This window comes from Lepidothrix coronata, unplaced genomic scaffold (genome assembly GCF_001604755.1).
Source record: "Lepidothrix coronata isolate B3197 unplaced genomic scaffold, Lepidothrix_coronata-1.0 Scaffold124, whole genome shotgun sequence".
In the NCBI taxonomy this organism is placed as follows: domain Eukaryota; kingdom Metazoa; phylum Chordata; class Aves; order Passeriformes; family Pipridae; genus Lepidothrix; species Lepidothrix coronata.
In genome coordinates this window covers 2,733,757-2,748,530 of record NW_016690304.1, presented here as the reverse complement: position 1 = coordinate 2,748,530, position 14,774 = coordinate 2,733,757, and the positions used below count along the sequence as shown (strand labels likewise).

The following is a 14,774-nucleotide window of genomic DNA, read 5'->3' as shown; positions in this document are numbered from 1 at the left end:
CTCATCACATGGGAAAGGGAACCTGAACTCCCCATGTTTGCACTCACACTCACTCCAGCTAAGTCTGTGGGAATTGGAGATGGCCACTTCATTTGCTTTCCCTTCTGTTTTCCCCTTGCTTAATCACTTTGAACTGTATTTTGAATATTGTCTAGCTGGACAATGACTTGCTAGTCTCTTCAAGGGTTTACATTTACATTTGGGTAAGCATGTCTTGTGCCATGTAAGACACCCAGTACAATTCATCTGCAAGAAGTAAATTGCTAAAATGGTACCTCTTCATGGGACATGACCAGTGAAGAAAAGCATCCATGTTGGACCTGTTGTTTTTTGATTCCCACTGCTGAAAGGGGGGCAGGGGGAGGAGAGAGAATTCAAACTAAAAAGACTTCAGTCAGAGCAGCCTAGATTAGACTGTGAAGCCAAGGAGTGTTATAGCTTGGAAAGAGACACTGAGATGCAACATAAGCCAGTTTTTTAGATAAACTGTAACATGGATTTTGAATAAGCCTGCCAAAAAGCCAACCTAGTAAAAGTTACAAAACTGGGATTAAATTGGGAAATTCGTCTAGAGTTGGCAATGAGTGGCCAACAGAATTGTTATACAGCATATGAGAATCAACATTTGAATAAAGATCCTCTAGCCTTTCTGTTTGTGGCAATTTCCATGAGTTACTAAACTAACATCAGATTATTTTGATTCTACAAGCTTCTACTAACTGTTAGCATGTATATTCACTAAGATCTGAATCTTGCTAAAGATAGATTTTTACTTCCACAGACCCAGGATTTTAGAACCTTTATTCATATACAAAGGTGCTTAGAACCTTATAGGAAATACTACACTCTATGCAATTCCTTTTTTGCCAAAAATGTTCACAGGTAGCAGAATGGCCCTGGAGTTAAATTACTTGACTCAAGATCTAGGACACCATGATCCAACTCTGCTCTGTCACAGACTTTCTGTACCACCTTAACAGGTCCCTCAGCTTCTTTAGGCCTCAATTTCTCATATGTAAAATGCAGGTAATAGCCCTGCCCTGAAGAGTGCCTTGATGTCAGGTGCTCAAAAATGGTGGTGATGGGACCAAACAGATCCATCGGAGAGACAAAACGATGTGAATCTGTACCTTCAGCAAGACTTGCACTGAGAGAAGATTTTGTTTGCCATACTGGTCAAAGTACAGCCACCCACCAGCACCCTACAACAACAGTGCCAAGGCACAGCAGGGCAAGGAGCTCCCCAGAAGGGAAGGCGCATTTCACTGCCCCAGATTTCCACTAGAGATGCATAATCCCCAGCACATTTCCTGACTTTGGCCAGTTTTAAGTCTTTTACCCTTCTAGCTATACTCTGACGATATTAATGCAACACCACCTGCTCCCCTTTTGCACGCTGTGCACACCAAACAACATGCATTACATGCAAGAGAAATAACCAGATTTCAACAGATTTCTACTCAGCATATATAGATCATTATATACAATTATAATATATATACATGATATGCATTATACTTTGTACAGCACATCACATCACTAGATAGGAGCTGGAATTTACAGTCTTTTAGCTGGTAGATAGCACAATTTTAAATATCTAGCTACTATATTAAACAAGTGTGTGAATCCCTGCCTGTAGAAGTTTCATGTTCCAGGAAAGCTGCCAAAAAAGTAGCTGCAATCCTGCATTTTGGGCTCGAAATCAGGGCTTGAACCCCTGTGCTCTTTCCCTCAGTCTCCTCAGTGTGATGAACTGCAGCCTAGTTTTAGCATTGTACCCAGTGATCACACTGACTTGTTCTTCATGTGATGCTTTACAAAATACTTGTCTGAACCACAACCACAAACACTTTGCCCTACACGACTTTCATAATCACATTCAGAAATAGGCTCATGGCTTCTGTGATAAAAGCAGTTCTTCAGAAAGCCATATTAACAACTGTGCTCTTGCTAATCCTAACAGAAAATCTACCAAACAAGCAAAAACCTCCAAGATTATATTCTCTATAAAACAGTATATTCTCACTTTTTTCAGAGATTTCTGCTCTTTGTAAAAAGTTTGGTATTACACCTTCAGTCTATGTACGTTGACGTTCAGATTTTCACAGCAAAGTTAACTCAGTCGTGTTGATTTGTGTGCAAACTTATAGCAGCACATGCACACTGAACAACACATTTAGAAAGGCAAAGACTGAAGTGTGAGCACAACAGTCTGGGGCTGTGTGAACCCTAACTTCGAAATTTTCTGATTTAAAAATGTATTTTTGAACATAACTCCTTAAAATGACCAGTCCAAACTTGTGCAGTCAGCCTGCACAGTCCCTAGATAATGACACCTGGGGCTTCCATGGGCAGGGCAGCAGCCTCCAGGAATGACAGCCCAGTGCTGACAGTGCAGCAATATGGGCAAGTTCTCACAAACTGCTCCTGTTATACCCACATCCCTCCAGAGTCACATGCAAAGAAACGTGAGAGAAAACCTGCCCATGAAAGGGGCTCCATGAAATGCATTTCTCCCTCTATCAGAACTGTGTCCAGTTCTGGGCCCCTCAGTTCAGGAAGGATATTGAGGGGCTGGAGCAGGTCCAGAGAAGAGCAACGAGGCTGGGGAAGGGACTCAAGCACAAGTCCTATGAGGAGAGGCTGAGGGAGCTGGGGCTGTTCAGCCTGGAGAAGAGGAGGCTCAGAGGAGACCTCATCACTCTACAACTGCCTGACAGGAGGTTGTAGCCAGGTGGGAGTTGGTCTCTTCTCCCAGGAACCAGCAGTAGGACAAGAGGGCTCGGTCTTAAGCTCTGCCAGAGGAGGTTTAGGTTGGATATTAGGCAGAAATTTTTTAGAGAGGGGGAATTGGAATGGGCTGCCCAGGGAGGGGGTGGAGTCACCATCCCTGGAGGTGTTTAAGACGAGATGATGTGGCATCAGTGCCATGGGCTGGGAGCCACAGCGGGGTTGGATCAAGGGTTGGACTTGATGATCTCGGAGGTCCTTTCCAACCTGGCTGATTCCATGATCATGTTTTCTTCTGCAAACAGACGTGTGCCCCTATTTCTCAATGAAGTAGTTTGTAGGAAGTTAATGTCCTCAGCATATCAGCCAGCAAAAAAAATGATACGCCGTGTACACAGAAAACTTTTTAAGATCTAAAAGAGATGTAAGGTTAATTTGGCTAAGTACAATCTGAAAATGTAAGTTTAATTTATGTTAGTTGGTTAGGCCACTTAAGACAAATTGGCACTTTTGGAGTAGATGAAATAAAAGATGTTAATTGTCTTTAAGCATTATTTGGTTTCATCTGTGAGCCATCATGGCTATAGCAACCCTACACTATTGATTTCTTATTACATACCATGACTTCTTTCGGACAGCAAGAATCTGGATAAAAAATCTGTATGAAAAACTGCTGACAACTCAGATATCTATAAACAATTCTGGGCTCTGCCATCAGCTCACAGTATTTCAATGCCTTTTAACCCTGTTGTACAGCTTTTGGATAGCTCTCTGACTTTGAGAAATCTTAACACTTTCCATCCCCACTCATTTTATTCTAATGAGAGTTCAGAGTTGCCCTCTCTGAGCAAAAATTCTTCATGAGCTTACTGTGTCTAACTTCTGAGATAACCCATTTATGCATCAATTTGCCTACTCTGTCCATCAGCCCTTTTGCCCTCCAAACACACATAACACTTGACAAATGGTTTATCTTTGTAAAGGGAATAACTGCTCAAATGTGATAAACGAGAAACATGTCTGCAAAACAGTGTACTTAGCTTTATAATTATGCTGTCATTTAACCAATATCCAGAAATAATTACAAAATTTGAGAGGTTCATTACAAAAAAAAAACTGTAACGTGTTTAAACAGGCAGAAATGGGACTCTCTGTACCATATTTGCTATGCTGCCCCAACCTTTTTCCATGTGACAAATCATTAGATGACAGAAAGGGAAGATTACTCCTACCTTAATTAATCCTTAATTAGCCTCCACATTTCCAAAGGTCAAACAGCATGTGAAATCCCTGAAAACAATTTCATTCTTAGGAGAATTACTTGGAGTATCTTCAGCTAATACTGAAAAATTCAGACACTCAAGGTAAACCTTTCTCAGTAGGTCAAATCTCTGCCATAGATTTTGCTCTCTGCTGCCAAGAACTACATAAACAACATGAAGGAAACTACTGAAACCTCTCAAACGAGTGGAAGGAAAACAAAACTTCAAATGTGATCTTCAGTTGGTTAGAAATTAGAGATTCTCCGGCTTTACACCGGCGTAACTAAGATGGCAATGTGAGCCATTAAAGCAATTTGCTGACACATGCTGCAGGAGAGAAGAGAAGCTCAACAAGATGAAACTTTATGAGGCTGTTTGGTGGTTCCCAGCTGCTGGCCAGCCCACTGGGAAGGTGGCTGGTACCATCCAGGGCCTGGCTCGCAGCCTCTGGCACATCTCACTCTGCCACAGACCTGCCAGCTGGAAGCTCCTGCTTGGCAAAGAGGGACTTGCAGGAGAGTGTCAGAGAGCAGACTGCCCCTGTCAGAGTGGGAGGGAGGAAGGTGTTAAAGGGAAGGAAGGTCTTGATGGGGGCACTCAGCAACCTCAGCTCCCTGTGAATGCTCCTGGTACCCTGTAATTATCCGCACTGCTCCAAAGATGTGTGGGAGTAGCAGACCTGCAGCATCACAGGAGCAAGGAGGAGTGAAAGGAGGACTCAGTTTCCAGCAAATTCCTTTCCTCCCTACTCCGAGCTGTCTGCCTTTTCCCACCATAGCTAATCTTTTCTAGAGCTGAACTTACAGCAATCTCCCCAAAAGAGAGATTTTGGATGAAGAGACCAACACGCAACACATACCATTACCATTCCAAAAATCAGATGTTACCAGGGCATTTAGTCCACCATTGGGAACTTCCAGCCTCTTTTACTTTGTGGTTGCCATGTTTTCTTCCTCTCACCAAGTCTCACAAACCTCTGTCTCCTCAAAACTCCACTGTAATGTCTACATTTTTGGCCACTTGTCCTCTTGGCCTCCTGACAAAATCAGAAGAGTTGTTAGCTAAAATTCTGTGCTACCTCTCCATCTTTTCTCCTTACTATCTGGGAACTGCTGGTCAAGAGCCTAATCAGCAATATCATGGTATGATCAGGGATGTAAGTGCCAGTGATTTGGGACATCTGCTAGTTCTTTAGTTAATTTTCTGTAAGATTTCAGACAAGATGCATTTTCTGAACCTTGTTTTTTCAGTGAATGGAATAAATCTAAGGATTGGCTACATCCTTATTTAGTATTCACAGGTTTCTAAAATGCTATTTAAAAAAACCCCTAATAATTGTGCTTTTGGAATTACACAAGTACGTTTTGCCTTCTCAGTAACATCAGCTAGAAATCTATTCGAGTTTTAACCTGAAGGTAAATTACTCTGAAAATATTTCACTTTCTTCCTAGACTTAGAGGAATTGAGGGTTTTTTTTTGCTGTCTTTGAAAAAATTCAGTTTCATTAGTTACATTCTGCAAACTTAAGATGCAGTACCTGTGTCTGCAAACCAAATTCACAGTTTCACTCATTTCAGAAGTAGTGTAAAAGTGCCAACGGCTGCAAATACCTCAGAACATGACTGGTTTAGTTCAGAACTGTGCCTCTCTCATCCTGCAGGAATACAGGATTTCAAGCTTTGAGCAGAGGCTGATGAACGAAATAGAATTTCGCCTTGAACGAACCCCGGTGGATGAATCAGACGATGAAGTCCAACACGAGGAAATCCCTACAGGCAAATACATAGCACCCATCTTTGATAAGAGACTCAAACATTTCCGGGTAATGGAAGGATCCCCTGTCATATTCACCTGCAAAATAGTTGGAATACCTGTTCCTAAGGTAAGTCATTCTCACTGTTACCAGTAAAGGAATAAAAAACAACTACCTACCATTTTCTATACATTCCTCTGGAAAGTCTCACTACTCAGAACATGGCTCTGTGGAGAGAGTTCTAAACGTAATCGTTCCCCCTTCCTTTCCAAAATAACAATATCTGCTCCTGAACATGTATCAGGCCTTGAGGTACCATAGGGACTGCCACAAACCACCTGACTGCAAGAAAAACAGAACTGCATAAACCCTCAGAAAGTCAACTGCTCAGAAAGACTAGAACCGACCTGAGATAACCAGTAACGTGTCTAGAGCCAAGAAAACAGAACCTGACAGGTCCAGCTGTGATGTGAAGCTCTCAGAGCTCAACCTGGAATCATTCTAGTTCACATTATAACTGATCTGCAAAGTTTATAATACTCTAAAATTTTTACTAGCTATTGGCCCACTTGTGTCATGTTCTTATCTACGTTTTTCTAGTCCCTGTTCCACTACAGAGCAAGTGTTAAGTCACAGGGGGTGTGGGGGGGGTCTGATCACTGCAGGTGTACTGGTTCAAGGATGGCAAGCAGATCTCAAAGAAAAACACGCATTTCAAAATGAACAGAGAAGAAGATGGAACATGCTCTTTACATATTGAAGCTGCTACCAACGATGATGATGGCAACTATACTATTATGGCTGCAAACCCACAAGTAAGATGATTTAGTTTCTTTTACAAAAATGCTTGTTTCACCTTTTTCCTAATATATATTAATAGGAACAGAGATTGGGCCACCTAGGCTAACACTGAGTGGTGACTGTATCATAAATTAGATGCTTCAGAGCATCTATTCTTCACACATCCAGTCAAAATCATTAAGGACAATTTTCATGTCAGTAACTTCTGCCCACTGATAGGTACCTTTTGAGATGTGGCAACAAGACATGATATTTCAGGCAGAAGAAATATCAATTCAAGCAAGGAGAAACAAAAAGATACATCAAGTTTGGAAGTGTTACCAAACATAATTATTCTTTAACTAGGATGCAAAGACGTGGATCTGCAAATAGTTTCATCCCCCAATACCATTCTCCTTCAGTGAGATTAGCTCAGTGAGAGCTAATCTCCTTCAGTGAGAGTGCTAGATTAGCTTTTTATTTAGAAGTACATTCAAGCAAATCAAGCAATTTTTTCCAGTTTCAATTTTTGCTCCTTTCTGAATTGTATTTCTTCTCGGGTTCTGTGTGGCTGCACTGACGAGTACGTCAGTACAAAGGTACTGGCAGACAGCACCTGTGGCAGGAGTAAACAAGCAGGGACAGGTAGTGCTGAAGCTGGGTCACACAGCACCACTGTCACATGCATTGCCACAGCCTGGAAGGGTCACAGAAACACACTGCTCTAGATACACAAAGGAACTCCTGTCTCAACTGCACTCTACTGCAGGCTGATAGCATTTGCTTTGGAGAAGTAACATTTGGACTACAGTTCAGCTACTTTATAAAAATAAATCCTAATGCATTGTAAATGTCCAGTGTTTATACTTTAAAATGAAATAAGCTATTAACCAATTATTAATTCTGTTTCCTTTGTGATTTGCAGGGGAGAATCAGTTGTTCAGGCCACCTGATGGTTCAAAGTGTCCCTGTGCGGAGCCGAATAACAACAACTCAGCCTCACAGGTGAAAGAAAAAAGTCCCTCAGACCTTTTTAATGCTTCTCACTGAAGGCATCCAAACTAACCAGCTACTGTACTTCTAGGCACTCACTGAATTTCTGTTCTCAATCCTAAAATGGAAGTAACAGCAGCACTTCCCCTCCAACATAGGTCACTTCTACATTGTAATATTTTTAACGTCGTCCTCAAATACAGGGAAGTTTGATTTCATTTACCTGTTGCAGTGAAGCCAAAGGCAAGGGGTGGATTAGCAAGATGCAATTCAGCCGAAAAGAAGCAAAAAGAAGCAAGGCCAGCTTGGGAATCCCAGGATATTACATGATATAGTTAACTTGATAACCTTTCTAAATGGAAAATATGCAAGAATTCAATTACAATCAGCCCATTTCTTTCTGCCCTTTTCTATAACTCAAGCTATCTGTTCCTCCTTTCCCCTAATTCCTTCCCTTTTTTAAGCATTAGGAAAAAAAGGTTTGACTTTCAAACACACACATGCAATTTTTGTGTTGCAGAACACGACCCCGAGTGCCAGAAGGAGACAAAGAGGCAGTTCAAGAACGCTTTTTCAGGCCGTACTTTCTACAGGCTCCAGGTGACATGGTAGCACACGAAGGGCGACTTTGTAGGTTGGATTGTAAGGTATTCACTGGTTCCTCTGTTCATTCTCACTTTTCCTACCTCTGTACGCGTGTTGCTTGGTGTTTTCACGCTCTTTGTTGCTTGCATGAACATTTTTCATTCAAGTTTTAATGCTTACTTTTTAAAAACTCTTTCTTGTTGCCACTGTCTCTGAGCTGATTCCAGGGATTTCTCTTGAATACATGCTCTATGGACTGAAGAGCACAGAGAACACAACCCAGAAACAGAAGGCTCACTTGCAAGGTTGTTCAAATTACTAGATACGTTCACCATGTCCTTTACCAGTATAAACTCCAGAAGTCCTGCTCCATTATCAGATTCTTGAACATAATCCATAATAGCACAAAATGGTGAAAAGAGAGGATTCAGCACATTATATTGTGTTCAAGCAAGTGTTCCCATTGCATTGCACTGAACTACTGAAGGTTAATAGTCCCAGAGAAGAGGGAACAGAATCCAGTTTATTTTATGCTTCCCCAGCATGCACAGATGCAGAAACATCCCCATTAACTGATTGAAATCTCAGCATGAGGGAGCTGTCAGAGGTTAGAGGGCACGTAGTGAACATCCTGTGATTGAATACCCTGAAGAAAACCATCTGCTCCAGCATACTTTGGTAGCCCCTTCATGTCCCAGTAGCACAGCAAAGGTGGTAATGCTGACACTCACCTCTTCCATGCTCCAGAATGTCTCCTGCCCTCAAGTGGGTAGAAACTCTGAAGCACAACTTAATGCTCTGAGGATGAACAAGATTCATTGTTACCTCATTTATGACATAAAGTTTAGCAGGAGCATGCCAAAGAACTTGGTTATTCCTAGTTCTGCTATCCCAGCAGAGCTCAGGAAGCCTTAAAGCATGTCTACTATTGCATGAACCAGAAGAGAGCAGTGCTCATTCAGGCAAGTTCCACTTCCTCCTTTTTCTGCTTTGTAAAATATTGTTTGGAAAGCAGTATTTTAGACATGAGTAAGTACTGCTACCCCTTGGAAAGATTTTTAACATTATAATACAGTCTAATAGTATAACAGTATTTAAAAAAAAAAACTTAATCTGCAGTGTTCTAAAGCACATAAGTTCAACAGCTACAAAGTATTAAATCATTTTTCATCACATTTTACAAAATATAAAGTAATTTGTATAGAACTCTTCTTCATCTCTATTAAACTCTGTAGTGTTTTAGATCCAGGGTTTTGATTTATATTGAGCACAAAAAAAAAAAAAAAAGGAAACCAGCAGATTATTAGGAGTCTTTTGTGAATCTCATATTACAAAGTTTCTTCCTTTCTGACTAAGAAAAAGGAAAGCATTACTTGTATTTTTTTCTCTTTTTGCTTGCTTGTTTTCTCATTTTCTCCCTTTTGGAACTGGTGAGCAGACAAATAGAAGCTGAGAAATAGTTAAAAAACCCAGAATCTTTCTGACCTATATTCTGACATCATTCAGAGGGTATCTGGGAAAAAAAAAAAAGCCTACCTACAAATTTACTGAACTCTGTCTGTCAGTGGGACGTTGGTCTCGAGCTCTTTCCCTGTCTGTTAGGTGAGTGGGTTACCAACTCCAGACCTGACGTGGCTCCTCAATGGCAAACCTGTGCTACCAGATGGCACCCACAAGATGCTGGTCAGAGAGACTGGAGTTCACTCTCTGCTGATTGATCCTCTCTCCCAAAACGATGCTGGAACTTACACCTGCCTTGCCACTAATAAAACAGGACAAAATTCGTTTAGTCTGGAGCTCACTGTTGTAGGTAAGAAACGCTGAAAAACTAGACAGTGATGAAGTTACTTGTACATGCCTCTTCCAACTTGCCTCACGTGGTTTCCTTACAGACAAGTATAAATAAAGAGTTAATGCACTGAGACCAGGAGAAACCAACAGCTACAAAACTCCTCTGATGGAGGGAAATGCACCTGGTGTTCAGTTGACAGGGACACTCCTGTCACTAAATAGAGGGCTGTAAGAATTCTACCTTACCTCTCTTGTCTGGGAAAAATGATCCTTAATTTTCTCCCCAGAAAATCCTTAGCTTTTTAATTCACAATATATGTTGAGGTGTCCTAGATTTCAGTCCAAATTTTATTGAAAATGTTTCTAAATAGAAAAACATAAATCTGAATACTACTCTTTAACAAAGCCTTTCAAGATCTGAGATATTGAATTTCGTAAGTCTAGCATTAATTTCCTGCAATGGTAGTATGTTTAGACCCACCAGAGATGCATCCATTCTTTTGCAAGCTTCAGTTCTGTCTATTTACTTTATGTTCCCTTACAGAGGCTATATCATGACATTTCACTTCCCTTCCACTAAAAATTCACTGCCTATTTTGATGTCACAAGAATAATTTTTGATCGTGTTCTTCCATACTGTTTAAAGCAAAACAATTATAAAATATCTGTTGTTCAACAATTCTTTTTCCAGCAAAGGAAGTAAAAAGAGCCCCCATGTTCTTGGAGAAGCTTCAGAACTGTGGTGTTCCAGAAGGGTACCCCGTCAGATTAGAGTGCAGAGTTGTGGGAATGCCACCCCCCGTATTTTACTGGAAGAAGGATAATGAGACCCTCCCATCAAACAGAGAGAGGATGAGGTACTGTACCATTAAACCCATGCTTGAAGTTTCTTGTGCTTGGACCAACTGTTTTTCTGTGAAAACCTGTGTGATAAGTACAGATGGTGGTGTTTTTAAAACAACTTCTTTCACCTACAAAAAGTTGTAAAAGGCTTGCTCTCCTGTGAGGTGAACAATGGCTATTTCTTTGGCTCAGAAAAAGGCATGGAGCATGACACACCACTGCTTCAGAGAGTGGGGACAGAGCTGATAGGCCTGATAGAGCACATGAATCTCTTCAAAGACACTATGATACAGTATTTTAATGCATTTAGGCACCTTATTCTCTCAGAACTAGACTGAGGAAAAAACAGGTTAAACTATGTATGAATTCCAACTCAGAACAGCTAGAACCTGGTTTTGAGTGCCCCTGAGCATGAGATGATGGAGCTCATCATATCAGACACAGAGGCTGATAACCAAGCTGGTCAAAAACAAAGGCAAAGATTTTGATCCATGCTTAAAAAAAACAACCCCTCTGCTATTTCAGACTGCCTGCCCCAAAGGCTTCCAGTGGCTCAGCACAGATCCATGGGCAGCACTGTTCTTGTTTGTCCTCTCTTGCCTCGCTGTTATCTTCCTGCCTGAATCCAAGAGATGTTTTTGTATCACTATATGGACACAAACCAGCATCTGTACCACTGCACCCCCAGCATAAGGCAAATTATGTAGTGCAGGGAGCAAAAGGTGAATGTTCCCTTTTATATTAGAGCTGTCGGAAGCACAAAATGTCCTCCTGACCTCAAAGTCTGTGGTTTCATTCTAGTTCATAAGGAAACAAAATCTCAAACTTCAGAACATCCTGCAACTTCGAGTGTTCTTATGTGCTCATCTCCCAGCTCTCCCTTTATAATGAGAGAAGCACTTGGGTTGATAAAAAGGACCAACCTCGCCCTAGACAGCAGAGAAGTCTCAGTTCTACACTACTGAAAAGTTTTTCCTGGAAACTGCAGCCAGAAAGTCTTAGATTACCAAAGAGCAAAGGAAGCAGAGAGAATAATGAAGCAGGTTTCTTTTAGAGTGTTGGCCAAACAAATCTTGCAGATTTTGCCACTCTGTCATTTTCTCACGGAAAAGGGTGCCCCAAAAAAGCTACTGCCTTTACTGTTGTGAAAAATACCACAACTTCATACAAGTGTTCTTGGTATTTTGTTATTCTTCCAGTTTCTGAACCAGGAGAAAATACAGTATGACTGCACGGCAGATTTGCATGGGTTTAGTTCATTGGAATTCAATAAATAATTCTAATATTAATATATGCAGAGCAGCAAGTCAGTTCCCACTGTCACACCATGGCTGTGCACAAAGGAGAGCAGCCAGAACAGATTTCAGCTACTCTGATCACTGAAAGTAAATCTATTGACTACAACTTCCTCCTGAGGGGAAGAGGGGCAGGCACTGATCTCTTCTCTGTGGGGACCAGGGACAGGACCCAGAGGAATGGCCTGAAGTTGTGTCAGGGGAGGTTTAGGTTGAATATTAGGGAAAGGTTCTTCCCCCAGAGGGTGGCTGGGCACTGAACAGGCCCCCCAGGGCAGTGGGCACAGCACCAAGGCTGGCAGAGCTCAAGGAGTGTTTGGATGATCCTCTCAGGCCCATGGTGTGACTCTTGGGGATGGTCCTGTGCAGGGCCAGGAGTTGGACTCAACAATCCTTGTGGGTCCCTTCCAGCTCAGCACAGTCTGTGATTCTGACACTATAAAGAAGCAGCAGTCCAAGACATTTGAGGATAGAAATTACGACATACCTATTTCATATTTAACACACATATTTTAAAATCTCGAAGTTTGATATGCTCTTGAGAAACAGTAATTCCCAAACCCTTGTTTTTTCCCAGCATGCATCAAGACACAACAGGGTACGTCTGCCTCCTCATCCAGCCTGCCAAGAAAGCAGATGCTGGCTGGTACACCTTGTCTGCAAAAAACGAAGCTGGTATCATCTCTTGCACTGCTCGACTTGACATATACGGTAGGTACTGGCTGGTGAATAAAACCAATCAGAAATTATTGGCTTTGACTGGGTTTGAAATTGGTGTCACAGCATGGCCACAGGTTAATAAGGCCCCCAGGAGGAGGTATAATGATACAGCTAAGTGGCCAGACTAGCTCTGCTGCATCAGCTTAGAGGCGGGTAAGGAAAAAAAAAAGCTCTAGAAAGAGTTTTGCACAATATTCTCTACTCCCATTTCCCACCTTTCAGATTCCTTGGACACATAAGCATATAAACACGTATTCAAGCTGAACCTTAACTCTGGTCCCTCTGACACATGCCTCTGCCACAGTCCTGACCCCAGATGGAACAATAAATTGCACACAAGAAAGTGGAGCCCTTCTTCCACAGAGCGTGGATGGGCCAAACTGAGCCCAGCTGATGAGGGCTAGTTTACATCTAGTACGTTTGTCTAGAACAAAGAAGGCCCCAGCCCACTTCAAGAACTACAGCCCATCATTTAATTCCTCTTTTATCTATGCAAGATGCAATAGTCAAAGCAGTTTATCTAGAGCAAGAGAGTACTTTGATCATTTAAGCAGCTTAATAAAACAGAAAACATATATATTATATATATACATATATATATATAAAATATGTATTTTCCACAAACTGGCCGGATTATAACTAGACCCTCAAAGGCAAAAGAGACCAACGTTTTCGAACTTGCATTTCTAATTTTTTTTTAAAAAACCCACCTAATTATCATAAAAAGGTCACCAGTACTTCTCTGTCAGCTTCCTGCCACCTGCTGGTGATACGGGCAATAGTAATGGAAGGATCAAGAGGAGGCTGGGGAGAGGCTGATTCGAGAAAAGGGTCACATGAAAGCAAAACCAGCTATCTGAATGTTGAAACACATCAATTAAATTTTCACGTGAAGGATTCAAGGCACAAACAGGAAAAAGATGAAAAGTGAGAAATGTTTCCCAATTCCAACTGTCTTATATAAAGTATGTGAGTCATACCCCAAAGTGAGTGACAGAAGTGATTTTTCCCTGTGCTATTTTGAATAGGTGCAATTGGGGTATTGTAAGTGCAATCTGATATTTTCAATTCCACGTGCAAAGAAAAATAATATGAGTTCAAGTAGAAACAAATTGGGGGCTGCAAGAAAAAAAAAAACAAACTTCACTTTTTCAAGTATTTCCAGATAGACAGTATCAAAATTCAGCATGGAAAGATATTTCCTGTCAATGCTTAACATGCAGAATGCAGTCCCCTGCAGATGTAGATTATCAGAGTACTGAAGCCTGAACTTCCACCCATTCATTTTAACTGCTGACAGACCTATTTGTCTGATTTGGATGCAGACCTGGAGGTTTTGTATGGGTAAATAGTGGCAAAGATAATATAATTATCCCTTTTCTGAAGTGTTTTAGGAATGACAACTGCTAATAATAATAATAACTAAATATTCTCACAAAATTTCAGCAGTATTTGCTCATATGGAAACATGTTGAATGTTACTTTTAAATTACTGAGTATGTGTCTTTGGATTACATTTCATAATTTTAAAAAATAATCTAGAAAACATGTTACTACTTGTAAGCAGTAGAGGGCAATCAAAATTGTGATCACTTCCTTACAGAATTTCAAAGCAATAATACAGGGAATTTAAATGCCATCAAAAGATTTTCAGGGAAAAAAGCCCTCCAGAGGACCAAGTAGTGCAAAATCAGAGCCCTGTCCAGTTTGTTTGTCTGTTCATGCTATGGTGTGTTTTCAGTTTTGATTGCAAGAGCTTTGGAGAAGGCTCCAAAGGTTCAATCATGACATTTTGGACTTGGTGAAATCCACATAAACATTGCCATTGAATTGCACGGGGATGGAATTCCATCCGTAGGCTTCAACAAAAATACCCCACACGTAAACCACGTCAATGACAATATTTGAAGGAACACGACCTTTAAACAGAGAATAACGCTGCTGTGCTCTCCTCAAGGATGTTGGCAGCAACTTTTCGTGTCTCGGTTTTTGTTGTGTCATTGCAAACTGCACTAGAGGTTG

The 14,774-nt window shown here is 41.2% G+C and overlaps 1 protein-coding gene across 1 annotated transcript in view; it reads left to right on the top strand.

Annotated features, from left to right (window-relative positions):
• MYPN (myopalladin) overlaps positions 1-14,774 on the top strand; it is a 55,549-nt gene that overhangs the window by 35,499 nt on the left and 5,276 nt on the right. The window contains exons 13-19 of the mRNA XM_017826039.1: positions 5,653-5,874; positions 6,411-6,560; positions 7,451-7,530; positions 8,039-8,165; positions 9,706-9,913; positions 10,586-10,751; positions 12,610-12,743. Of these exons, the coding sequence (XP_017681528.1) occupies positions 5,653-5,874; positions 6,411-6,560; positions 7,451-7,530; positions 8,039-8,165; positions 9,706-9,913; positions 10,586-10,751; positions 12,610-12,743 (1,087 nt within the window). The remainder of the gene's footprint in view (positions 1-5,652; positions 5,875-6,410; positions 6,561-7,450; positions 7,531-8,038; positions 8,166-9,705; positions 9,914-10,585; positions 10,752-12,609; positions 12,744-14,774) is intronic.